General features: G+C 37.7%; 1 protein-coding gene across 8 annotated transcripts in view; it reads left to right on the top strand.

Moving 5' to 3' along the window:
• The window catches only part of APBA1 (amyloid beta precursor protein binding family A member 1), an 85,114-nt gene that overhangs the window by 20,849 nt on the left and 37,414 nt on the right, over window positions 1-26,851 (top strand). For all 8 annotated transcript variants that reach the window (XM_085567238.1, XM_021549800.4, XM_077790312.2 and 5 more), the window contains one exon: window positions 22,091-23,295. In XM_085567238.1, coding sequence (XP_085423364.1) covers window positions 22,144-23,295 — 1,152 coding nt within the window. In that variant the 5' untranslated portion in view covers window positions 22,091-22,143. The remainder of the gene's footprint in view (window positions 1-22,090; window positions 23,296-26,851) is intronic.

The raw sequence follows: 26,851 nt of genomic DNA, 5'->3' as shown, positions 1-26,851 counted from the left end.
TGCCTCATAAGAATTTCTTCAGGTGTTAGAGTTAATTTTGATTTAGTAGTTACAAGATGGTTTAGAAGACAAATAGCCAGACACAGGGTTTTGAGTTTCTTTTGAGTTTTTCTATCTGAGCAATAGAATTGTTTGAATTCATGAAGTAGTAATCCCAAGTGTTCACAGAAAAACTCCTTCATAATACTCATACTTTTATGACCAACTTTATAATTCTTTATCAATTATTTTTCCATTTTTGCAGATTAGATATCATATGTAATCTGTAACACATAAAAGAAGAATCATATAGAAAATACCCATGGCTTTGTCATATACCAGTATTTGAGAAAATACCAATGGCTTTGGAAAGTTGTAACCTCTGACTTGCAATATGTAATTTAGATGTTAAGCTGAAATGTGACATACCCAGCAGATATCTGCAAAGGGGGTCTGTTTACAGTTTGTGGTTTTAAGGGAGAGGTGTAAACACAATGTAATGGCAGCTTGTTTGCTGGTGTTTAAACATGTTAACTTGTATTAATTCTATGTTGAATGCTAGCTGCCTCGCACGTTAGTTAATAATTACAACACATCTGAGCACACTCTACGCAGATAATGTAGGGGGAATGGAAGGAGTATGGATTTCATGCTTTTCAAATAGATGTGAAATCCCAGAAAGCTCAGACTGGCTGATCCTCTCTCTGTCAGAATCTGAAACCTCTGCACTTGCCTATACATGTTAAGTATTTTCACTTGATATGCATCCTGAGTGGTTGATAGTCTGAGAATCTTTGATTTATCATGGCGCATGAACTGGATTAGAACACATTTACACTGTAAGCTGTGACAGTGGATTTTTTCCTGCCACTTCACATTTTTTCCCCTTTGGATACAAGTCCTGTGATGCAATTTAAAAGGAGGGTAGATGTTTGCAAATTAATAAAGTCAAAGCCACAACTCAAGCCTTCAGTAATGAGTTTTGCAGGCTGTTACTGTTGCTCAGTTTTCTTGAGTGTTTATCTCTCACATGAGCTTTGCTCTCTCTTTCTGCTTATTGAATTGTTCTACATTAGGGATAATGTCCAACATAATTCCCAGAGGAAGTGAAGAAATTTGAAGGAGATTGGTTTGCTGCAAAATACTTCCCTATATCTAAGTAATTGAGAATCACAATATAATTTGATTCATGTCACAAATAGCATGCTGGGCCTGAGAGAACAGAAATGGAAATTGTGCAGGGAGAGTGTACTGCAACATGTTGGGTACTAATATAATACACAAATCCATTCTGCTCCGATTCTTACACTGTGCCTTTCTGTAGTATTACAGGGGGTCTGAGTATAAACAAATGACTAATGTAATCAATCTGGCTCAGCATTTCTGTTTGTTGAATTTCCATCCAGAAATGTACCTTGGCACAGCTGGCTGCCTTGTGCAGTGTAATGTTTGTAGGGCATTCAGATGGAACAGTATAGTTAAATTTTTGAAATATTTCAAATTATTATTAAGTTTCTTTTAGACTACAAAAGCAAAACAATAACATGTTAAATAGCATAAAGTGAATGAGTGCTAAAAATAAGCAATCAGGAATTATTCTTGTTCAAGACTTGGGTTGCACAGACTAGTAGAGCCTTCAGTTCTGAATATATGTAGCTATTTCCCTTTGACTAACATGTAGCAGAGTGTATTCTCTGCCCTTGTCCATGAATACGTGTTTACAGCGTTTAAAACTGATGCTTAATTCTTAAGCAGTAAATTCCAAGATGCACTAGTCTAGACGGCATCAGAGGTATTTTAAAATACGCAGAAAATAAGCCAAAATAATGAAATCTATGCAGGTAGGTATTTAATTTCTCTGAGTTGTATCTTTACTATGATCCTGCTCTTATGGGTCCTTACAGGTTTTAATCATTCTTTTGCAAATTCTGTACTTCTCTTGCCTAGTAACCTTTATCTGAAATTTTAATTTTGATCCTTTGGGGTTTTGGGTTCAGTGTGGCATTGGTGCATAAAATATAGAACAGAATGATAAAACATTGCATTCAGAAAAATAGTCCTCAGTATATTTCTGATGTGAGAGCCAAGGAGAAGGAAACAACTTTTGCAGCATTTTTCACAATGCTGTATTTAAGCAGCTTCACGCTGAAAGTATTTCAGACTAAACCCCTGGTATTAAAGTACCTTTTCAGTCTCCATGGGGCACCTGTGAAAAGTGTGTTGTGAAGGTGTATTTAATTGGCTGAAAAACCCCCAATTCATTTTTGCCACTGTGTTTATATTTGTCATGTGTAGAGCTAGATGCCATGCAGCATAAGGTTCATGGCATGTTGGACTCTTGTATCAAAGGAAGGACTATAGGAGCAGATCCCTCCATGTGAACACAGAGATTCATTTGTTTGTAGCGTGGGCTGCAGGGTCCACTTGCATGGTTGATATTGCTGGGGAGTTTGTGGATTGAGGTTATGTTGTTGCTCAGTTGCATTTGAGAAATGTGAAATGGATGGACTTTCCCATACAGCATGGTTGACTGTACACTGCAGTTATGCTACCTTCCAGTAGCAGCTTTTGATCCTTAATAGTTGAAATGTAAGGTGCATTCAGATCTGGGGCTGTCTACCAAGAAAGCAGATGTGTGCATGACAGCCTGTTGTTTGTACCTTGGGTCATGTGCCATCTCTGGGGACAGTATGCAAGTTTTCCTTATGAAATTGCAGTCTGTGTTTCAGGAACAGGTATGCTGCCTGTTATGGTTCCACCAAAGGTCAGTCCCTTGGGGTTACATGTCTAGTTGAGAAGCTGGGATTGATTTCTGTGATTACTGTTTGGATGGAAAGATCTGATCCTTTTTTCCAGGAACAAAGTCTCCTGGAAGCTTTCCTCCCCAGCTGTCTATGGAATAAGAAAATAAGTTACCTAGACCAAATAATGGTAATCACTGGTAAAATTCAAAAAAGTTGAATTTAGCCATTATTTTGAGGCCAGTGTCACTGAGGTAGTAGGGGTTTTTTTTAATCCTTTACATCAAAAACTATGTAGTCTTTTTTAATGAGTTGCAAGATGGCATTGTTAATGCAAAATTTATGTTAGGATGTTTTTCAGCCTTTCCTCTACTGAGTTGAGTGGACTTAATAAAATGCCAGTTTTGAATTCTAACAGAAGAAGGATTTGCCACTTTCAAGGAAAAATTTCAAGCATTTTTTTGGAAGAAAAAAGAACTGGGATATTAAATATTTTATAGCAGATGGGAAAGCCTGGGACCACTCCTGGAGTTCTTGTTGAAGCCCTGCCAGTTTTCCTTGCCAAGATTAGATAAGCAGCATACATGGATTAAAGGTGTCAATCTGTGTTTCGGTCTGTGATCCTTCTCAAAAGAGTCTGGATCTGCCCCGCGATAAGTGGAATAGCTGTACTGTGAAACTACTGGATTGATCTCTGCCATTCAGTGTGCTTCCTGTAATAGGTAGAAATATTTACAAGGAGCATGACCTCTTCCTGATACCCATTTGCTTCAGCAAGACTGCAGCAAATAGAGCTGCCCAAGCAGTTCTAAACTTCAAATTGGGAATTTCTTTACTTTTGCTGAAAAATTTAGCATCAATTTTAAACACAGAACTGCATTACTCAGCATGGCCACCAGTTTTTAATACTTGGAGGACATTATGGGCTTGCACCACAAATAGTAACTCAACTCACTCCCTCTATTTGTGACATCTTACACACATACTGATTTCAATTGCTACCCATATTGATTTAAAGACAATAAATTAATTCTGTTCCTATCTTCCTGCATTTCCCTTAGGGCGTTGAGTATTTAATATATAATTTTATAGTTATATAAATAATCTATAGACATTTATATATACTTAAATCTCTTACATCAACTGCAGTATACCTGATGTAACTGAAAATGAAAAATTCACATCACTTATAATTAACATGCTCAAGAGATGTGTTTAATGTAATTACTGCTGTTATGTACATTTATGTACTAAGTACACACTTCTCAGAAATTCTCCCAGCTTATTATCTTCAGGAGATTTGTTTCAGGATGGCATAGTTTCTGTATTTATAATTTTTTTTTTTGTTTTAAGAATATTGACCTTCTTTTAAGTTTCTTTTCTCCCTGCTAAAAAATAAAATAGATGAAGGAAGAGAGTAACTGTTCCCTATGCTTAAAGAAACTGTATTTCAAAAAAACTGTCTCTTCCTCTTCCCACTGTATTTCATGTTGCCAGTCATGTTGTTTTAGAATTCCTTGGTGATTCAAATAGTCCTTTTCATTTTCAGAATTTACCATAGATAAGCACTGATTAATTTTCATTTCAGTCTAGTAGCCTGGTAAGTTTATGAGTCATGCTCTTTGCACTAAAGGAGAGATTTTTATGTGACTTGCCCACTGTCAGTAAGGAAAGAATTAGATAGAAATCTAGACTTTCTGACTGCTGTCTCTGTTCTTGAATCATATCTTTCTGCCTCATTATGAAAACAATCAAAACTACAAACTTGAAGCAGTGGCACAAACTTTATAATAGAAATCACCTAAGCATTTGCAGCTACTTAATTCTTTGTTACTCTTAATGGAAAAAATTGGATTCTTTCATTGCTCCCTACTTGTTAGTATGTTTTTTACTTAATAGTTTTTTTAATCCATAGTAAATGAGTCAACCTGATTTTGATTTATCTTGGTAGGAGAGCAGTGCACTGCTGGTGTATCAGGTTTGTTTGGTTTAATAATTGTTAGAGGAAAATAGACCCTGTTGGATTGGGCAGTCTGAGGAAGGTGAGGCTGCTGCTGCTTTATGACCCTTGGATTTTTTCCCACAGCCTCATATGTAGTAGAAGAACATCAGAAAAAATTGCTGTGTGAGTAGTGTTCTGTTGCTGCCAAGATTTGACACTCCTGCATTAGAATGGAGACTTCAGACTCAGCTGTTGCAAGCTATTAAGATATTTATTGATTAATGAGCTCTCAGAGAGTAAACAGGTAGAGCAGCAAAGTAGTCTATGCAAAATAATCTATAATTATGCAATCAAGTATACAGGTTACAATTCCATAATGATACAGAGTGCAGATTATGAGGAATCACATATGTGATTACTGCTAAATTACAGTTTTCTAGGTACTGAGGTGTAAATCCATTTCTTGCCTCCAAAGGTGCCATCCTCCTCCCACCCCAAAAACCTAGAAAATTGGGAGAAACAATGTTAAGAACAAAAATCTGGTTAAGAGTCTGGCACGTCATCCAAAAGGGTTTTATCCATCCTCCTTGTGGACTTGAATCCACATGTCAGCATAACTACCATCTAGAGGCATCCACACAGTTACCAGTGGAAGACCCACCTTCCTTTTTCTCCCTTTGATTTGGCATTTTATTCTCTATTTGCTATGTTAGTCTCTTTTTTTTTCTGAGTTAAGACTGAGACTTTCATTGACTTTGTACCTCATAGTCTCTGCCAAAACTTTTCAGAAGAAAACAGCCCCCTCATAATTACCTTTTTGTCATTGGTCCCAGTTTTGCTACATCCATACTCAGATTTCATAATTTATGTTGTTCTGTGGGCAACCTAAGCCTTATGCAGTATTATCAACATGATTGCTTTAGAGTGGGTGGCTTGGCAGTTGAGAATTCATGCATTATTACCATCTTAGAGTGCTTGGATTTGGTTTACATTTTTCAGTTACTGCTGAGAATTCTTCTGTTTCAGATCTCTACCTAGATCCAATTCCTCATGATGAATGGATTCTTAGTGTCTGTCCTGGAGCATGTGCCAGAGCAGCAGGGTACCGTGGTTTTCACAGTTTCATTGTGGGCTCTCATGGGTCCTTTACTAGGGCCTAAGTTAATGTAAGGCAGTGTACACTTCTTACAATTTCCTTCACACACCATCCATTTTTTATTAAAGTCTTTCTGATCAATTTTCTAGAAAATGATGTGGAATCTGTAAATCACTAGCATGCAAGTATAGGACCAAAAAGATTTTTACAGATGTAGATCTAATTGGGTGGTTACTGTGGCTTTTTGGGTTTCTTTTGTTCACCTGCTTGGGTTACAGAGACTTGAGACACATTTCTGTAATGATACATTTGCAGACAGAATCCTGTGTCTGCATCTGTCCGAATAAGAGCTCTTCAGAGCAGGAATTATTGATGTGCTACTCTGAGGTGTACTAGAAACTATATTTTACCAGCTGAAGCTTTTAAGAAGTGCTTTGTTTGATTGGTTCTTGACTATTACTTGATTTTCCTTTATTAATGCATAGTCACAAAATAATTTTCTTTTTGTTATTTAAAGAAATGCAGAATCATTGAACCGTTTATGAATAGATTTGAAGCGGAAGCTGATTCCCCCTTGCAAACTGTAACATTATTTCTGAAAATTTAGTATACTGACTTAACCTCAATGTATCAGCATATATTGGAATAAGAACCAGTCTGTGTTTTAGTCAAGGAAATTGTTAGTTTGCTCCAGTTGCATGAATATATCAATTATTTGCAAGTTGCAGCAGTGATTCTTTATCCTGTTAATGAAAAGACACTCCAATTATAACCTTACAACTTACATGAAAATAATACTTAATAAACTAGTTGGCCTTTTCAAACTGTAAATTGGTTTGTAAAAAAAAAAAAAAGGGTATTTTTTGCAACTGAAGTCAGATATACATTATTTAGTTTAACTGAGAAATTATTGAATTCATCAGATACAGACAGCAGCTTAGCATTTTTTATAGTGTAATACTCTTGACAAGAAAAGCAGAACTAAAGTTGAGATTTTGGACCTATGTGGAATTCTTTGCCTAGCTCCAGAAGATGTCAAGAAACTTTTACTCAGTAGTCAGTACATTAAAATCAAACTAAGTTGTTAGTTTTATCAGTGTTATCCTCTTGGGACAGAAATAATATCTGTAATATTATTAGTGATGCAGCCAGGTATTTGCAGTAATACAGTTTATTTTTTAAAAATCCAATCAATAAAAAGTAGTGTTACATTATTATGTTCTTTAAACTATATAAATATATTAAATAAAATTAATAATATATAAGGATTAATATTATAATAAATAACAATTGCTATTATTAATAATCTAATTGCTATAAATTATATTCCTAGTAGTATTATATTCTCTATAGTGTCTATTTTCAGGACAGTGTAATGCATGCATTACAGTTCTGCAGTTTCCTTAACTAATATGAAACATTGAAAATCTCATAGAAGGATAAAAGAAATGTGGGCTCAACATTATTTGATTTGGAATTCTGAAAGTTAATTCTAACTTAGCTTTATTAAGATAGAATTATACTTATTTTTGTAATTCTATTAAGGTAGCACCTCGTCCTCCAGGTGTAAGTAACAAGTACTGCAGAGCAGTTCTGAGAGATTTTGGGAGTACTAAAGATCATGGTATTCGTGTTCTGCTGCATGAAAAAAAAATGCAGGGAAACTTTACGTTAAGGAAGTGCAGTGTCCTCCATAGCTGTGATCATGGAACTTGCAAGAGCCACAAGAGTCTATGGTGGCTTTTCTGTGCTATTTTTGAATATAAGATATATTGAAGGTGTAATGGTTTTGCTTGTTTCGTATTTGTAAATTGGGTAGAAAGGTGTGACTTGTAATGTTTGAATGTCTTATTACAGAAACTGTTATTAGAACTGAAAGTCTACAAAAGTCTAAGCAAAGGGCTCTCCATTTACATTTTATTTAAGACAGCACTAAGTAAAATAGAAAAGAGTGTAGATAAGAATTTTGAGGATTTAGATCACTGGTGTTACTGTGGTATAATAAGCCGGCAAGGTGATTTCAGAGGGTTCTTTTATTTATTGCTGGAGAGTTGTCTGTGAAATGGGCTTTTCAATGCTAAGACATTTTGAGGATTGAGAAGAAGACCAAAAACATGTATGTCTGTCTTGGTTTAAGACAATTTAAAGAGGTGGGCGTTTCAAAATGAGTTACCTCCCCTTAGTTTCAACCAGTTCTTTTCCACCTATAAGGAGAAACAGAAGTAGATCAGAGTCAAAAAATAAGAGTTTATGAACAAGCAAAGCTGCAAGAGGCAAAAAAATAACAGTACATAATCACGAGATACAGAATTGCTAGGTCTCACAAACTCCCCCAGAACAGAGAGAAACCCGAAATGGTGGCAGTACCCCTTCCAAGATGGCACCTGCCACAGGGAGGCAAAAAGAAATTGGTGCCAGCTCACTCCTCCAGTATGGCACTGCCCAGAAAGCAAAGAAAAAAAAGATGGCCACTTCCTGGTATAAATATTTTTCTCTATTCATGTGAAGTCAATTTCCCCTATATTTGCATTAAATAAAAAGAGTTGAATATATGTCAATACTGTTTTCATAATAATTTTCTTATTTCATTGAGCTTGTGGCAGACTAACCTTGCCTGGCTGCCATCTCCCTGCCTCTCTCTCACTCCTCCTCCTCAATAGGATACTGGGGAGAAAATAATATGGAAAGGCTTGTGGAAAGGCTTATGGAAATTGAGATAAATGAGGATTTCCAGTTGCTGTCATGGGCAAAGATTTGATTTGGAGAAAATGAATGTATTTCCAATTACAATAGAATTGCATGGTGAGAAGCAATGACAAAACAAAGCCCCTCTCCTTGCTTGGGTCCCCCTCATGTTTTTCCATGCTCAACATTACTCCTTCATTTCTGACACTTCCACCTCCTCTTTCCTGGAGTAAGCACTGCCCCGCATCTCAACATTACACGTCAGATAGAGCAGCTGCAGCTCAGGAGGGAAAAGGGATGTAGTTTCTTCTTAAATTATGACTGAGATTTGACAAGTGTTTGTACTGTGAAGCTTAGAGCCTAGAATCAATTATGGCAGTGTGCAGCTGAAGAGCTCCAGGTAGCCTTGAGTTTGCTTAGGGGATGCAGAGTTGGGAGTTTTGGGGTTTGGCAGAACAGACTAGTGCAACTTTCTGTGACTCTGGGCAGGGTCTTTTGGTGAGATGACAGGAGAAACGCAGGCCTTGCGACCAAAGTGGTAAAAAGTGTGGTTTTTTTTGGAAAAAACGTAACAAGCCCCCCAGCTTGGTAGGAAATCTAGGGAAGCTAATGTGCTCGCAGATGGTCTTTTGATACTGTCATCTGAATGCTTGGGTCTGTGGTTGGCAAAGCCTCAGCACCAGCTGGTGCTGCAAGTCTTGTCCAGACATGGACTTCTGTCCCTGCTTCAAGCTGACCTCTCACAGAAGGGACCCATCTTCTCCCATACATATACACACATAAGAGGAATTGCCCAGTGTATGACCAAAAGAGTTATTTGTGCAGTGAGGGTAGCTGAGAACAGAAACAGGTTGTTTCCATGTTTCTTTAAGTCTGTTATTTTGTGGAGTTCAGATTCCTCTGGGCAAAACAGTGCAAAGAGAGCCATAGTTCCATTTTCTATTATGCAAAAATTAGGCTGAGGTGAGGAAAACCTGGACTCTGATGGTACAAAGGCCAGCCTCTCTGGGACACAGGAAACATGTAGGGATGGAACTTAGCTGCACTTGCCATTCCTGCTTGGTAGCCTTTGGCTGCTCTGTTTTGTAGTAACTCAGGTGCTGTTGTTCTGCTGTTGTGGGGTACCAACAAAATCTGTCTTGCTTATTTTCCTTAAATGTTTTTTGGTGGCATAGTTCTTTGCAGCAGATATGGGTTATTGATTTTGAGCTTGTTGGTTCTTCATCATTGCACCTTGAACATCTCTATTTGCTGATATTTTTTTCATTTGCTTTCCAGTGTAATATTCAGGTTTCTTGGATGAGCCTTCTAAATATTTGTCTGCATGGTATTACTCATAAATTGGAAAATAAATCTGTATTTGGCTTCTCAACTTGCTTGATTGGCTGAACTATGATTGTTATTGAGATTCCTAAACATTAATTAATTAAATAACATAGTACAAAGAATTATTTTGGTGGTTTTAGGGCTTTTCTTGGGTTTGGGCTTTTGGTTTTTTTTCTGTTTGCTTGGATTGGGTTGGCTTGGGTTAGTTTTATTTGAACCTTTGGGGAGGAAAGGGATACTCTATGTTTGGGTTTTTTTGAATAATGTATTGGTTTTTCTGTCGCTACAATTATTTCTTTTCCGGTTAGGATTTTGTTGTTATGTTGTTATGTTTCTATTTTGCAGCTATTCACCTGCATTTCTTAGCTCAAAACCTCTCTTCTGCCAATTCTGATAGTTTTTAGGAAGTCTATTGGTGATCTCCAAGTCTACTCCACAGTGTGTACTGAAGTGCACAGTCTGTGGGGACCATCACAAATTGCCTTCAAAAGTGTACTTCAGATCCAAGCTAAAAGAAAGCTAAGCCTACTCTGAGAAACTGTCTCTGACAAGTGTGTAAGACCATATATTCCCTTTCCAAACTGCAGATTTTTTTCCATGCTCCCTTACCTTCCTGTCTGCTTCCATTTTTTTCTGACTTTTTCCCTAGAACTGATGCAAGTTAGAACACCTGAGTCTTTCAGAAAAGCCAAACCCATAATCATAGGCCTGAAAGATCCATTAGTGTTTTCCCAGGACTAACTTTAATTTTTTTAATCATGTCTTTAATCAAATTTTTGAAACATTCAGCTTGTGGCAACTCACCTTTCACTCCAGAGCTTGTATGATGTGTATTTGAGCTCAGGATCTGCACAAGTAACTCTTAGCAGTTTGAAAACTGGCCTGAACTTTTGAAAGTCTTGAAACTTGGTTGTGTAAAATTCCTACTGTTGACCAGCTGCATTTATGCATATAAGTTGTTCTATGATTTAACATGTTTAGAAGCATGTGGCAGAAGTGTATTTTTGTCTCTTAGTTTTTAGTAACCCTTATGGCAGAGTTTGAGAAGACTCTGAGAAAGAGTATGTTTTGTTAGTATCTTAAGAAGTAAGTGAATCTCTAATGCTTGTAGCATGGTAGTTTAATGTAAGTCCCCTGTAGGATAATAGAATGGATGTTTTGGGTTGACAAACTTTGAAAATTGTAGGCCTTTCTAAATGATGTATGCTGCAGTTCAAGCAAGCAAAATCTTAGGGAATCATAATGGTTTGTGCTTTTTAGGAGCTTAGATTTACTGATCATCATGGGTTTTACAACTTCTATACAGCTAAAAGTTTACTTGTCCAGAGAAGTTCATGTAACTTAATACTGACAGTAGCCAGGTCCCTGACTGTTTTGAAACAAAGTGCTGAATTCTATTGTAAAGTGGTAAATTAAAAATAATCCTGTAGCAACCTACAAAGCTATGAGAAACATATAGTTCTTTTTTATTTTCATTGCTTTTGTGTTTAAAGTTAATTCAGTGATTTCCTGTCTTCATTTTAAAGCATGAGAGAGATCACATCCTCAGTGCTTTTTGTCTTGAACTTAAGAAATTAAAAATGAAAGGATGCTGTAGTATAGCAAAGAAAAGGGAAGTTAGCATGTGCATTCTTATAATACCACATATGCCAAGCTCAGGTATTTGAAGAGAGGTCAGACCAATGCTTTGCCTGATGCATAATAGAGACCAGGGCATGAATTTTAATTTGAGTTAAATACCAGCAAAAAGTAGAGCCTGGAATACCAGTTAAGCTTGGATTTCAGACGTTCTCTTCTAGGGGGAATGGTTCTTCCTTGAAAAGTAATGAAAAAAAACAAGCCAGAATAATTTTAAATATATTATTCCCTGGAATTATAGAATCCCCCTTATCTAGGTTTAATGGAACATTTAAGAAATACCTTATAAAATATAACAAAGCAAAATAATTGGCTCCTGTTTCCTGTAGAGAAAGGATTATGGGTGCCTTTGAAATATGTTGCCTTAATAATAACTTCTGAGGATAAGTGAAAGTAGCCATTAATAGTCAGGTTGTCTGCAATCAAAAAGGAGAAAAATACTAACCAATGAATATCTAAATACTTCAAGTACTTCAAGCATTGAAACATTTCAGGATTGTTCTATTCTTCCCTTAGTTCTATTCATGTTAAATATGTTTTACCTTAGAATCACCCTCTTTAGCTGCCACTTTTCTCTACTGTAATTCCACTGGTTAGGTGTGTTAATAATATAAAGGATTTTATAATGTTAAGAATGCATAATAAAGTATTTTAAATGGAATACACACGTGTACTAAAATCTAAGTATTACTATGTAAAATTAGACAAAAAAACTTCTTTTAGGTGTTGTTTCTCTTTCAAAGTAGACAAAAGCACTGTGGGGCAGGGTACACATAATTTTTAAAACTTGGTGACTGCCACATTTTGTGTGTCTAGAGAATTTTTAATTTATGTTCTGTTTTGCCTGTGACTATCTTTAAATTATGTTACACTATATCCTTTTTCCTGTTGTCTGGGTGTCCTGACTGGGACTGGTCTGTCTGGAGGTTCTATCTGTAAATACTGCATAGAGATATGAAGAGTATGTTGAGTGACTACTCTCAATTTCTTCATTTTCTTACAAACTCTCCTGTGTAACTGTGCTCTGGTCAGTTTATTTCCTTAGCAGGTAGAGACTGGCAAGTGTATGGGAAGTCTCGTGCCTTTTACAGAATGCATCTGTTTTTATTTGTAGTATCTGGCAGTAGTATATGTGATCTAGGTAACTTAATTAGCATCACAGATGTTTTTTTTTTAATCTGATGGGACCCCAGTGGCTGCAACCAGGCATCACTTCTATTTCCCTGCTCAGACTGTAGTTTCTGAGCACCCTGAGCTGTGTACGGTGAAATTGCTAATACTCCTCAAGTTCGGTTGTAAGCTGCAGAAGTGGAGAAATGCCAGCCTTCATTAGGGTTTAATTATGTTTTGGTAGCAGATTTCATGTGCAGTCACCTTGGAGCAGCTATTTCCAGTAACAGGAATGTGCTTGGGCTGTAAAAGTAGGTCTCAGTCAAGATCTTCCTCAATTCAGAGAAATCAATTATGTTGATGTTTTCCCTGTTTGGTTGAGTAACCCTTATCAGCTCTGGAGGGGTAGCACAGGTTGTATCTTGCTTTCAAACTCATGGAAAGCGCAGAAATTGCTAATATTACAAGCTAGGAAAAGAAATTATTTGGGGAGCAGGCAGATGTGTCTGTTGAGACCAGTCAAATGGAGGTGGGTGCTGGTCTAGCCACACAGACCACTCCTGCTAATGAAAATCTCGTGTGCAGTGCCTTGTGGTACATCTGCTTTAATGCTGACAAGTGGCCACAGCATTTCAGAAAGGTTGTAACAGTGGAAGATGTGCTTGAGAGTTTTTTACCTCTTCCCTCAGGACTATGCTTGAAAGTATTGTATGGCATCTTCCCATATGGTTTTGGAGATGACTGTGGGGCTATCTGTATGGTAGGGCACTGTAACGCAGCTGCCAATCTGAGAAAATACAAGAGGCAGATCAGTTTTCTTTGGAGCCTTTGGAAACTTGAGAGCTGGTCTGTGTAGTTTTGATTTTCTTATTTTAATGTGGACTGAATCAGCAGCTTCTTCTTAAAATAGAAGTGGTAAAATGATCTGCAAGTGTTAGAAGTTGATGGTTACGAGATGAGATTGGGCTTATTATATGGTCTAAAATGGTAACTGAAAATAGAATATAAGAGACAGCTGTCCATGTAAAGAAGAGAAAAAACTTAATTTTAATTTCCTGTAACCTGCATGTATGTGTTCCTACTTCCTTCTCCTTTGCATGTGTTGTTTTGTGCCATACTTATTGTTTTTTGTGCCATACTTCGTGTTTTTCCCTGTGCTAGATACCTACAAGTATACCTTGCAGATTGAATCTTCTTGAAGTAGCATTTAATTACAGGAATATTGAGGTTTGAAACCACCAAGGTTTTGTTTGTTTGTTTGTTTGGGTTTTGGTTTTTTTTTTTTTTTTTGGGGTTCTTTTGTGTGTTTTTGTTTGTTTGTTTGTTTTTTGGGGGTTGGTTTTGTGGGTTTTTGTTTGTTTGTTTTTCATTGTAACTTCAGTTATGACTCTAATCCTTAAATAAAATACCTTTGTTGGTGGGATTTCACTGTTCCTTCGCAAGTTTTTGCTAGCCTGCTGCCCTTGCATGCTCTTGCTTACTTAATTTCTGTAAATGGAAGCATATACCTGATGTCTTGCTGTCACTCAGAAATAAGTAATAAGAGACAAACTAGCTAGTACTTGAAAGCTTCTTAATAATGCAGTCCAGATATATATCAGGTCCTTTAAAAGTTTGTTGTATCAGATAAAAAGTATTAGTTAAGTTGTTCTGATTGGTGAGAACTTGCATGCTCATGACCGAATACCTGGGAATTTTAGCTATCTCATCCCCCTCTGTGGCTCATACTTCCCTACTCTGAATAATACCTCCACATCCTACATACTGTCTTTGACAATGACTTTCTCAGAGAAAGACTTGGAAAAGTCATTGTCAAAAAGACACATTGTAAAGTGCAAGTATAATAAAAAAAAAAGTTTAAATAATAGCTGTCTATATTGAGGTATTTCCTTTTCCTAGTATAAAAATAAGGTGGAGGGTTGGGGTGAGGGGATTGTATAATCCAGTGTTTCTTGTAGCTATGTTTTACAGTTGCCAGGCAGTGGTACATTTTTTAATACATTAAAGGCAAGGAAGTTCTGTATACTGTCTATCCCCATTTTTGAATTTAATTCAAGTATAGCTCCTTTGGAACTTGTGAAATAAAATGAACTAAAGGAGGATCAGATATTTTAATTCTATTCTGTCTGATTGTATTTCATGAGGAAATATCCTTAGCTTGAAATTCTCAGGTAATAATGAGTGTCTTAGAATAAATGTATTTGCTGATTGAGTGACAGAAGGTCTTAGGGTTTCAGCACTATTTGTATACCATTTTCATGAGTTGAAACAGTGTTCTGTGTCTCAGCTGAAGAAGCTGATGAGGCTGACAGACTTAACTAGCTGACTTTTCTGTCTTTTGTTTAGCTTGGTATTCTTTAAAGTGTATTTGCTGAAAAGTCTTCTATCACATTCTGTCAAACCCTTGAAGTGGTTTCAGCATCATCCAAATGTTTCTGTGTACCTGACACAACCTATGGATTGATTGCATAAAAGAATTCAAAAAACTAGAGTTTAAGTTAATTGAAAACTTCACTTCCTGTAACAAAATTGGTGTTTTGAGGAGGGAAAATTGAGGGGGAATTCAGTGAATCCTCCGTCTCACTTGTATCCAAGGTAGTTGTATCTAGACTGTGCAACATTGGCCTAGAATACAGCTGAGGAAGACTGTTACAGCTAGAAAGGTTTGATCAAATCTTTATGTGTAGCCAGAGGAGGAAAAGCCAAGGATTTTTTGGACATACTGTTCTTACTCTGTCAGTAAGGCTTGAGGACTCCTTATTCACCCTGAAGGTAGCCATACTTTGCAATTCACTGGATCATATAATTTAGTTCTGTCTATATTTATTTATATTGCGCTATTAATGACTCTCAAGGGGATGGAAAGGGTATTAGGCTTTCTGGGTTGTCCTTTTGGTAGGTTAGATCTAATCTCTCTTTGTTCAAATGGAGAGAAGAAGGTAGTCTTCATTGCTATAAAAATGTCACTAGTGTAAAGATAATTTGAATTCAGAATTCATCACTGAGGAGCCAGCATTTTATACTGTATTCTCTGAGACAGTTCTGCCCATTTACGTAGAGGAGGAAGAACAGTAAATAACAAACAGCCATGAACTTAGATTTGGTATAGATTCACTTTTCATACTTGTACTTCTAACAGGTATTGACATCAGTTTCACATTGTAATACTGATTTTAATTGCTGTGATACTCTGTCAATATGTACTTTTAAAATTTTTCATTCTCCTTTGAAAATTGATTTTATTTACTACCATGATTTGAATACCAGAGTAACAAGTCCAGCATTTTATGTTTTAGATTGTCTGTCTGCTATATAAAGATGCAAGACCTAATACCCAGGAATAAACCCAGAAGTAACTTATCAGAAAATGACACCAAAGAGTACCCCAAATTTCCTTAGTTTAGCTGTTAATAGGACTGTTACTTAGGAAGCTTAATCATTTTGGTGGTGACAATAGTCAATTTTATCCCCTCAACCACTTATGATCTGGGATTTGTGATGTATTTTTAAAAGTGTTTTTGGGCTTGTGAGTCTTAATTGTTACACTTCACTGCAGAGATTGCCTGTGGTTCCTTGTCAAGATTTTTCTCTAGTGCTTTTAATTAATTTTGTCTGTTTGGGCCATAATATTTATTAACCTTTGTCTGGCAGCAGATGGATGACTTCCATCCATGTATTGCCTTTAGTTCTTGTGCAGGTAGGACTTGAATGCGGGGTGGTGAGATCTGTTCCTTTTCTAATCAGGGTGTTCCCCATCTCCAGTGCCCTGGAAGTATTTATGAGATCTGGACTGTGTGCATTGAAGATTCCTGAATGGTATTTCTTGATCAGGAGTATAGTTTAGCTTTGGAAATATATGAATTGGGAGGGAAGAAAAGTGAAGTGTTTTGAGTGCTCTAAATGCTGGTAATTCTAAATCTGTCTACTGTTAACAAAAGTTGTGGGTTCTTGTGTACAGAGCAGTATTGTGCATGCAGCTTTTCTGCTTTATAGTTACTGTAAGTGTTCACAGCTTTTCAGCCTCATTATGAAGCAATATGTGTCTATGTGTGCATGTGGTGGGATGTTAATGTCACTTTCCAGGTTCTGCTTTTGCTGACTGGCAAGAAATATGTTTCACAGCTTTTTTATTTAAAGCTGTTTTGGATGAGCTTATTTAGCACATGGCAGCAGAGGCAATTAGGTTTCCCAAGCAGGTTGCAGTTCAGAAAAGAGTTACCTAATATAGGAGGAGAACTCCTTCAAAGCAGACATTGCATATGCTGTCAGATTCTCAGAAATTTCCCACCATAGGGGCTTTTTAAAGAAAAAAAAAATAAGGTGGTTCTCAAAAGTCATCTGTTTTTTGAGAGGTAGGTTGTGTTCATAGTTCTTGTTGAGATCTGTGCTAGTGAAACATTGGTGTGTTTCTGAAGTCAGGAAAAACAGGTGCTTTAAGAAATTCCTCAGTGAGTGTGCCAAGAAGACTTCCACTTGAGGTGGGATGCCTTTGAAAATTTAGTCAGAGGCCTCTGTATTCCTAGTGTCATTTGGAGTTATGTGTAAGTATGTTAAAAGAATAGCTATTTTTCATGGAAGACGTGGGTGAATGTGGCTGAAGTATTTTAAGGAAGACAATTATTTTGCTCACACACTCAACTGCCAAATAAGAAGAAACAGTTATACTTCTTATAAATAAAATCACTAATTACAAAAAAGTAATATGTATGTATGTAACTACCCCTTATGATGATACAGGCTGGGTCTGGTGGGAACAAGTAGCAGATGTGGGACAAGGCCCGGACAATAAAATAAGGATCAGGTGCACCTGGGGCAGTATGAGATATTTCCTATCCTACCCTGGCTCTCAGAATCATGCCTATCTCCTCTGCTCAGAGCCTGCTAGACCCCACCTGGGTACTGCCTCCCTTTTGAGTCCCTGACATAGGGATGATATGGGTGGGAAATGATAGGAAGCCACAAGAGATGCACGAAAAGCTGTGGGACCAGGTCTGCTTCAGCTGGGGCGGAGGGATAGCTTCCATGGCTTCCATGTCAACTGGCCATGGGATGGGGGAGATGTAGCCAGGCTCCTCACAGTAGTGTGTGGTGGGAGGGAGGGTTAGAGGTAGCTGAGACATGCTGAAACAGGGGAAATTGAAACTGACTATAAGGAAGCAACATTTTTCCTGCCAGGACAGTGCAGTGCTCATGTTAGGGCCCAGACAAGCTGTTGCCATCACCAGTCTTGGAGGTTATCAACCCCCAGCTGGATAAGGCCCTGAGAAACCTGTTCTTAGCTCAGAGCTGGCTGTGCTTTGAGCAGGGTTGGACTGGAGGCCTCCTGTGGTCCCTTCCTGAGTTATCCTGTTATCCTTTATGTGACAGAAAAACGTGTGTATATGTGTGTGTGTAGTCTAGGTTCCATGTGGCACACAGCTTTGTTTTGAGACAGTAACTATAGTATACAGACGTATCAAGAGTGTGAGCATTTATTCAAGTTGGTGTTAAGTTGTGGAAATACGATACATAATGTTCTTATAAAAGAAACCCTTAAAGTAATATTTATAATAATAATAACAATTGTTTCTGTTCTGCCTGCATATACAAGAAATCAAACAATTACTCATCTTTGGACTTTGGTAAGAAATAGCAAACTAAATTGGAATCTGAATACTCACACTTTCACATTTTCTTACTGCATATCTTTTCCTGAGTAGAATTTGGCATGTGTGTGTTGAGTTTTTGCTCTGAGGTGATAGTCTGCTCTAAGATGGTGTTTTAAAGTAGTAGAGAAAAATTCTTAAACTTTCAACTTTATGTTGCTTAAGAAATATATGTATATATTAATTTTTTTCTTCTTTACAAGCAGGAAGGTAGTTTACCTTCCACAAAGAGTTAGGTGGAATAGTAATCAATCTCTGATTTCTCTATTGTGGACACAGATTCATCCATTCAAAACTAAGAGCGCTTACAGAGCACTTTCCAAAATATGTTTGATTACCAGAGCACAGCTGCTGTTCTGGGTAATTAATGTGAGGCTATAATGTCATTCAGATGGGTGCTCTGTCTGTATTTCCAAGGTTGGATAACCTCTCTTGCTTATATTCTCTTCTGTCTATAGCATTTTATGTAGATTATTGATTTTTTTGTTTGTTTGTTTGTTTGTTTGCAGGAAACAAAGAGCTTTTCTCATGTCTGGTGGGAAAAATCAGGCAGGCCTTGTATTTGTTTGAGGAAAGGGCTGCTAAGAATAAATAAAAAGTGGGGTTTAGTAGTCTTCCAGCTACCATGTATAAACAGAGGTTTAGTAAATTCTAACCCCCAGTCTTCATGGGTGTTCATTAATTCACTATCCTAAAGATGGATTGTTAAATAGTAAAATAAATGTTCTTGACTCAGAAACATACTTTTTTTGTTGAAGGTTACTGGGGCTGAGCTGACCTTAGGCCATTCTTTCAGATCAGATTTCTAAGTCAACTTACTTTGAAACAACTAAGAATGTTTTTTAGATTTTAAAATAAATAATAATTATTGTTTTCAAAATTAAAATCTTGAATTTAATTTATAGGAAGAAAGGCAAACAGAAGGGTGTTTTTCAGTAAAAAGTTTTAGTAAAGCTTAACATTTCCACATCATCCCTTCAAAACACACAGCCTTGAAAGTTTTGGTGTATCAGTAGTTGAAATCAAGCTGAGAGAATTCTTTAAATGAGAAAAAAATTGCACATGGAACTTTGGAAGCTATGACTTTATCAAAGGAAATTTTTTTTTTTTAGCCATATTTCGTATGGTTTGTAATCTCTCTAAGACATGTCAGTGATGCCATCTGTCCATAAAACTCATTATCTTGAAAGCATGTATTAAGACTTCTAAAACAGGATAACTTTTTTTCAGCAATTGTCAGTACTTTGTGATAAAAGTGATGACATTTGATACCTTATTTGGCTTGAGTAACCTTCATGTAGCCGATTTTTTTGCCTTCTTTTCTAAAAACTTAATTAAAGATAATCAGGACACGTGATAAAACTTAAGAAAGTTGATAATTATCCTGTGTTTATATGTAACTTGATTTGTTTTGACTAGCACTATCCTTGTTCTGGGAGTGACCAGTGACACTGGGTCACAAGTCAGGGGCCATTTGAATGCAGCAAATGTAGCTAGATTTTTTAATCAACCCTCTATTTTAGCCTAATTCTCTCTATGTGGAAAGAAGTGGAAATTTTATAATTTACTTCAATGAAACAAGGCCATATAAACAACCTTCCCAGCCTGACCATTCATGAGGCTCTGGCAGTCACACTCCCACCACCAGGGGCTGTCACAGCTAGGACCAAAGCCCCTTTTTGGTGGCCACTCCAGTGACCTGATGGGACCCCACCTGCTTCGTACACATTCTCACAGGGTCAGCCCAGGTTTCTTGGCCAGTTTGACCCCAGATTTCCCACAGCAGTGGCTTGGTTAAAGGCATAAAGGCTTTATTCACAGTGCCAAAACACAGAAACATCTCAAGGACTGAGCCTCCAAGGAGGGAGCCTGAACAAAGGAACCCCTGGGCTCTTGTCTCCTCATAGTCCAAGTGTGCCAAAGTCTCACTTCCCCTCCTGAGTATTTGGCTCCACCCAAGTCTCAGTATCCATCCTGTCCATCCCCCTGACCGGTGCCAGCATCTTTGGGTCCTGTGTTATGCAAAGACTTGTCACTTTCTGGCCTCTTGCCTGGGGCTCCTGCCACCCAGAGTTCAATCTGCAGCTCACACTGCGGGGTGCAAACCAAGGTACCTGCATCGAATGTGTTCCTCTGCTCATCCTCCTTGGGAATGACTTTTCAAAGAGCTCTTGCACCTTGGCATCCTCACCCTTCTTCTGGGCTAAAAGTAGAAAGCTGTCCAGTATGGTTGTTCTTGATTTCTTACCATATGCTTTGTGGGGGGAAGAGTGTTTAGTTCTGGTGCACACCAGTATATACACCTGTATTTTGCCCATTCTTTCCTAATGTCTTGGAAGTCTTAGCTGGAAAAGACTTTCTCTTGTCACTAAAACCTTACTAACACACCTTCATTAGCTGGAAAAGACAAACTGGATTTTTTCATAGTTGTTTTGAAAAGGGATTAGTTTGTGTACAACATCCTTATAGGTCCACCTAATGTGATTTATTAGCTATTACTTTACAACTGTATTTTTTTTTTTTTTTAATAAGGACTCCTGTGTTTAAAGGGCTAAAACATTAGATGTAACAAAAAACAAGGTGTGTTCTCTGAGCTGGAAGCTGCACCGTCTGGATTGCTTGTGGAAGTATAGTGTGACTCACATCTTGGTTTGCCTGCCTGTCAACTTCTCTAATAGAGAGAAAGTGACATTGCTATTGCTTTCTCATCACAGGAGATTATTCCTACACAGAGCTCATTTCGTCAACAAATTGCCACCTGAGCCTCCCTGCCTCAGTTTATTAGATTTGATCCAAGTTCTATTTCATATTCACATTAATTTTTTTAGTTGGCAGTTGACGCATGCTTTTATAGATCCTTCAAGTTAGCAGTCTTGGTCCAATAAGTACCTTTCTTTTAGTACTTATCAGTAAGTCACAAGCTATAGTTGTGTTTTATTTATGGATATATGGCTTGATTTAGGTAGCTAAAAGGACGTTACATGTTGTCTTTATGATGCTGCATCTTAAACACATAGAACAAGGTTCCAAATAGCTGAAGCTGTTTTATAAAAATAAAACCTTGTGAGCTAGATAGGCCTGTTTCTGTTCCCTGCATATTTGTTGTTATTGGCAGACTTTTCTAGTAACCATATAACCTTTTGAGATTTTTTTTTACTCAGTTAGGGAGGCTGAGATGCCCCACTAGTCTCAAGGCAGTCATGGTTATAAGTATTAGAAATGTCTTCACCATGTTTTAGGAAAGAAGCCATCTTAACTGATTATAGGTAGTTCCAGAAAGATAACTGTGTTATATCTAGTTGTTGCGTGCTTCTCTAGGAAGAAGAAACAGGTGCTTCAGATGTACTGCGTCCTGAGAGTACAACTTTAATTTCTATTGATTTTTTAAAAGAGCATAGGGTGACTAGTTCACTTGAAGATGTCACACTGAAGAAGTATTGAAGGCATAGCTGTCATGTCTCGTGGTAACTGCAGACTCCTGTGAGAGGACTAAATCTGCTGTTTTACGTTACAGCATCCTTCCTTTGCTCCACATTAGTGATCTGTGGGGAAAGTGCTGGAGCAAAGGTGGAATATTCCTCTCATCTCTGTCATGGTTCAGCTCCTGGCAAAATTTGGCTTTTCTAATAGCCAGCATCATTGCAATGCCACTGCAGTGCATACAGGTTGTTTGGAAATGATACTTCTTTAAAGAATTTGTCCATGAAAGGGGGAAGTCCCAAAGAGTGTTGTTGCTGGTTGCTGCTGTTGGAAATCATTTGCATGGGATATCATACTGTTGTGCTGTCTATTACCTGACTTCAGAGCTGAGTTGAATGTTTGTCTGCTGGGAAGGAAGGGTGCATTTTGTTGCTTCTGTTTATTAACTCCACTTTTTTTATTGGGAGTAATGTCAGAGTTTGTTTTTTTATTTTTAATTTCTTTCCAGCTGTGATAGACAAAATGTCAGCAGAATAAGCGACCTACTCTCCAAAACTTGCCATGAACCATTTGGTTGGACCACCTGAGGGGGAGATCAGTGAAGAGCCAGCAAACAGAGCAGTGAGTGAGTCAGTGGAAGCTGACCTGGAGCACTCAGAGGTGGAAGAGGAACAGAGGTATGCAGTTCGCTACCCAAGGCACAACAACAGCAGCCACGTGGGCCTGTCTGGGCAGGAGGAGGAAGGCATGTTAGCTCGGTCAGCCAGCACTGAGAGTGGTTTCCACAGTCACACGGATACTGCAGAAGGGGATGTGATAGCCACAGTGGAGGACAGTTACAACATTGAGAGAGTGCAGGAAAATGAGGATGAGAGTGCATATGCAGTGCAGTACAGGCCTGAGTCCGAGGAGTACACGGAGAATGCAGAGGCTGAGCATGGCGAGGCCGTTCATAACCGAACATTGCCCAATCACTTACATTTCCATTCCATTGAGCACGAGGAAGCCATGAATGCAGCCTACTCGGGCTATGTCTACACACATCGCCTCTTCCACCGAGGAGAGGATGAACAGTATGCTGAGGCTTATGCTGACTATGGGCTGCAGGAGCATGTGTATGAGGAAATAGGAGACACACCAGATCTTGATGGTAGGGAGGGCATCCAGCAGTATGAACGGGAGAGAGAGGAAGCCGACAATTACCGCAAGGAGGCACTTGGTGCCCGCCTTCACCATTATGATGAACGGTCTGATGGAGAGTCTGACAGCCCTGAAAAGGAAGCAGAGTTTGCACCCTACCCAAGAATGGACAGTTACGAGCAAGAGGAGGACATTGATCAGATTGTAGCAGAGGTGAAGCAGAGCATGAGCTCCCAGAGCTTAGACAAGGCAGCTGAAGACATGCCAGAGTCAGAGCAGAGTTTGGAGCATGGCCAGGCTCTTGTCAGTGGTGGGCATGAAAGTAATGGCCAGCTAACATCTGGTTCTCGAGTTATGTCTGGCTCGGGCGAATCTGTACATAGGTACAGCAAGGAAAAAAGAGATGCAATTTCACTGGCCATCAAGGATATTAAAGAGGCTATTGAAGAAGTGAAGACGAGGACCATCCGTTCTCCTTATACCCCTGATGAACCTAAGGAGCCTATCTGGGTGATGCGGCAGGACATCAGTCCATCCAGGGATTCTGACGACCAGAGGCCACTAGATGGGGATGTGAGTACACAAAGTTTTCACCTCTCGGTTATATGTGTCTAATTCCTTTAACTGTGACATGCATGGTAGTAAGGGAAGGTGCATCATATTCTTGTTCTGTGTCTCATTCTTGAAAAAGTGCTTTGTTTAAATTTGTACTCTGGAGAGCATAAAAGAAGTAAACATGCATTTTCAAGTAGCCAGATTTTTTTTTTTAACAGTGCTGACCTTAGGTATGCTGTATAAGAATTTGTCACATGAAGCTCTTTATGTGTCTTTTCTGAAACAAATGCTGTTACATTATTTACTGCCATAATATATTTTAGAATAGCAACCAAACCAAACAACCAAACAAAACTGTCTATCTGTGTATGCTTTTGTTTACTCTTAAGTTTCTAGGTGTGGGATCTCTGCTTGTTTTTTCTACTTCTGTCAAGGTCGGGATTCAAGACACTTGAGATGGTGTTTCATGTTTGGACTCAGGTGTTTATTATTTCTTATCAGTGAAACAACTTCACAGCCATGAGTTTTGCAGTCTTTCATTAGCAAGGCACAAAATGGCTAGCTATCTCTTGTTACAAGATCTTATAAGAATAAATCATCCAATTAAGAAATGACACCTACACTGTTTTCCCTTTTAATCCAATAACTGATCCCCCAAAGCCCGCAATGCAGACTTTTCTGTCCAATTACAAAACATCACCCAAACCCATGAAGAAGAAGGAAAAACAAGGTAAAGAAGAACAACCCGTCTCCACCCTAAAACCTCCATCTTGCTTCATATTTATTTCTATATTCTAAAACCCCAAACTCTTAAGTTTTCAACCCTGTGATATTACACACTTCTAACCAACTACACACCCGTAATCCCAGTGCTCTTAATCAATTTTGGAAGTCTTCTCCACAGCCTCATGTCAAATGCAGTGCTCTCCTGCGAGTCTGAACCTTTCAGTGCAGAAAGTTTAAAATTCTCAGCAGCCAGGATTCCAGCACTAGGTTTCATATTCTGCCATGTAACAGTCCGAATAGTTCTGTCAGAAATCTAGTAATATTCTTTATGATGGTATCATAGTTCAGATTCATATTCTAGAAAAGTTGCATGTCAACTTGGAGTCTCTAGAACTCAGTGTATTATGAATCTCAGTGTATTATGTTATCACTCTAAAGTGGTATTTACAACAACTTGAGTATTGAAGGCAGTTGTTCAGATTTAAGCATTAGCATTTCTGAAATAGTGTACTTTTGGCATGAGGTTTAACTTGGATCAGGGTTGTCTACGAGGTTGTGGTTCCAGCTGTCTTTAACTTAATATTTACTACAAGTTTTATGAGATTTTTTGCATTATTTTATAAAATAAACTCATAAACAACTGTTAAATGGGTTAAATTTATGTCTGAAAAGAGGTGGTATGCTTAATTTACTGACCAAAAATTATCTCTTAGATGTTCCTATGTTACTATTTCAATGGCAAGGACCTGCAAACATTGCTCTATTCCTCTTTATTGATGTAGAATGGGTTTTGTTACCTTTTGTTCGGTTTTTGGTGCTTTTTTCTAAGTTCCTTTCTTTTTTTTTTTTTTGTTTTGTTTTGTTTGCTTGGTTTTTTGTTTGTTTGGCTTTTTTTGGGTTTTGTTTTTTTTTTTTGTTGGAAGAACAAAAAAAAAGTAGAAGTAGAACTTCTTCTGTCTTATTTTGGTATTTTAGACTGAATTATTGTAACATTCTAGGAATGTGTGTGAACTATTCAAGACATCTCAGTTACTGCAAAGGGAATTCAGATGGTGAAAAAAGATCACATGCCAGGTAGATCTATAACAGGCTTCTGATTTTTTTATCTGTCTTCAAAATGAGGAAGGCTACTGTTCTACAAATAGAAAGATTTTTGTAGCAGGGTGTTTGGGATGCTGTAAAACCATGCAAGCTGATTGAGACATAGCACCTAGATTTTATTTTTCATGCAAAACTGTTGGAAACACAGCTTTGCGAGTGTTGTGGGGCTTTTTTCTTGATTCTTAATATAAAACTTAATTGAACCTTTAAATAAGCCCAAACAAACAACTATATAGCAAAAGTTGCTTTTACAAATATTTTTAAAATTATGTCTTTTATAGAGTTGATTTGCAGTTATATGAGGGAAGAAATCTTTCTAGATTATTTTGTGTGGAATTATTTTTAGCTTAACTTTAAAAGGTTACAAAACTAAAATTATTTCTGTCCCCATTTTCAAATAGATCTTTTTCGGCACATTTTGTTTACCATATTGTCTGAAAATGCTGTTACTGCTTGGAAGATCAAGAAAGTTCCTGTTTCTTCCAGACTGATTGTAATGGAGTGCCGTGATGGTCTTGGTGACATTAGGTTGCGGATCCTGAGATCACCAAATTCTTCTGAAGGTGCTTCACCTGCTCTCCAAAATCCAGGAGAACTGAGCATCTTGCAGAATTGAATTTTTCTGAGATGTGCTGATATGACACAGCTGGTATGCTCATATAGTGAACATAACAGGTGTTTTTATTTTTGTCTTCATACATTAGATATTGAAGTACATAGAGGTTCCCATTTTGCACCAAAAATTTTCCTTCAATGTTTTTTGTACCATGTCAGATAGGAACCTGACTGAAATTTTCAAGGCTGGCTGAAATCAAAACAGTGGTTATAATGAGAGTTATTCCAGCTCAGCAAAGAGAGAAATGATGGTTGTAGATGTGCAAAGAGTGTGTGTTCTTGGAAGGAAGAAGTAAATTACATAAATAATTTAGAAGATCTGTAGCAGATTGAGAAGAAGACTTACTGTAGAAGGGGCTTGGGACTGAGTTGGAATTTTGTTTTTCTTTGAAGAAGAGATATTTGCTTTTTTGGATTCTTTAATTTAGATGGCAACTCAAAAACTGTCTGATTTCTTTAATGCAGCGTTCCTAGAATTGCTTAGCTGTAAATTGGGCAAAAATTGCTTGTGTTGACTAAATAACCATAAGTGATCAGTGTAATAAAAACATAGTTGTACCCATTCACCTAATTGTAAATTGCTCTTCAGTCCCCCTCAAGAAAAAAGTAGGATCTCAGATGGGAGCTTTTCAGTGTAACCAGTATATGGCAGAGATGTTTTTCTGTCGGATTTATACTATTGACCTGGAAATGTGAGTGTTTTTACCTTCAGGCAGACGCCATTTTCTTGCCCCAGAAGTATCAAATTGCTGCAGATAAATAATGCAAATTGAGTACTTTTTTTGCCTTCAGTTATTTTGCAGGTCTACTTTGAAACTTAATCCTCAAGTTGTGTTAAACAATTTTCTTTCAGAGATAGAATTTACCTGAAAATATTTCTAATAATATTGCCTTCTTAATCATATGATATTGAAACTTGCAAGACTTGTTTAGGCACAAACAACAGTCACTTTTTATTTAGCTGCAAGCTGTCCACTGGGGACCAGTCAAGCAAGAAGAATGATTTGTGGTTGAGGCTATTTAAATACATCATCCTCCTTTGCCTTTTATCCCAAGAAAGTGACTATTACTCCCCAGTGCTGAGCTTTTGTGTAATACATTCACAGCAGAATGTTTGGTAGGATGCCATTTA

This window comes from Lonchura striata, chromosome Z (assembly GCF_050655825.1).
Source record: "Lonchura striata isolate lonStrDom1 chromosome Z, ASM5065582v1, whole genome shotgun sequence".
Classification (NCBI taxonomy): Eukaryota; Metazoa; Chordata; class Aves; order Passeriformes; family Estrildidae; genus Lonchura; species Lonchura striata.
The sequence above is the reverse complement of the archived record's forward strand: the minus strand, read 5'-3'. Positions and strand labels throughout refer to the sequence as shown.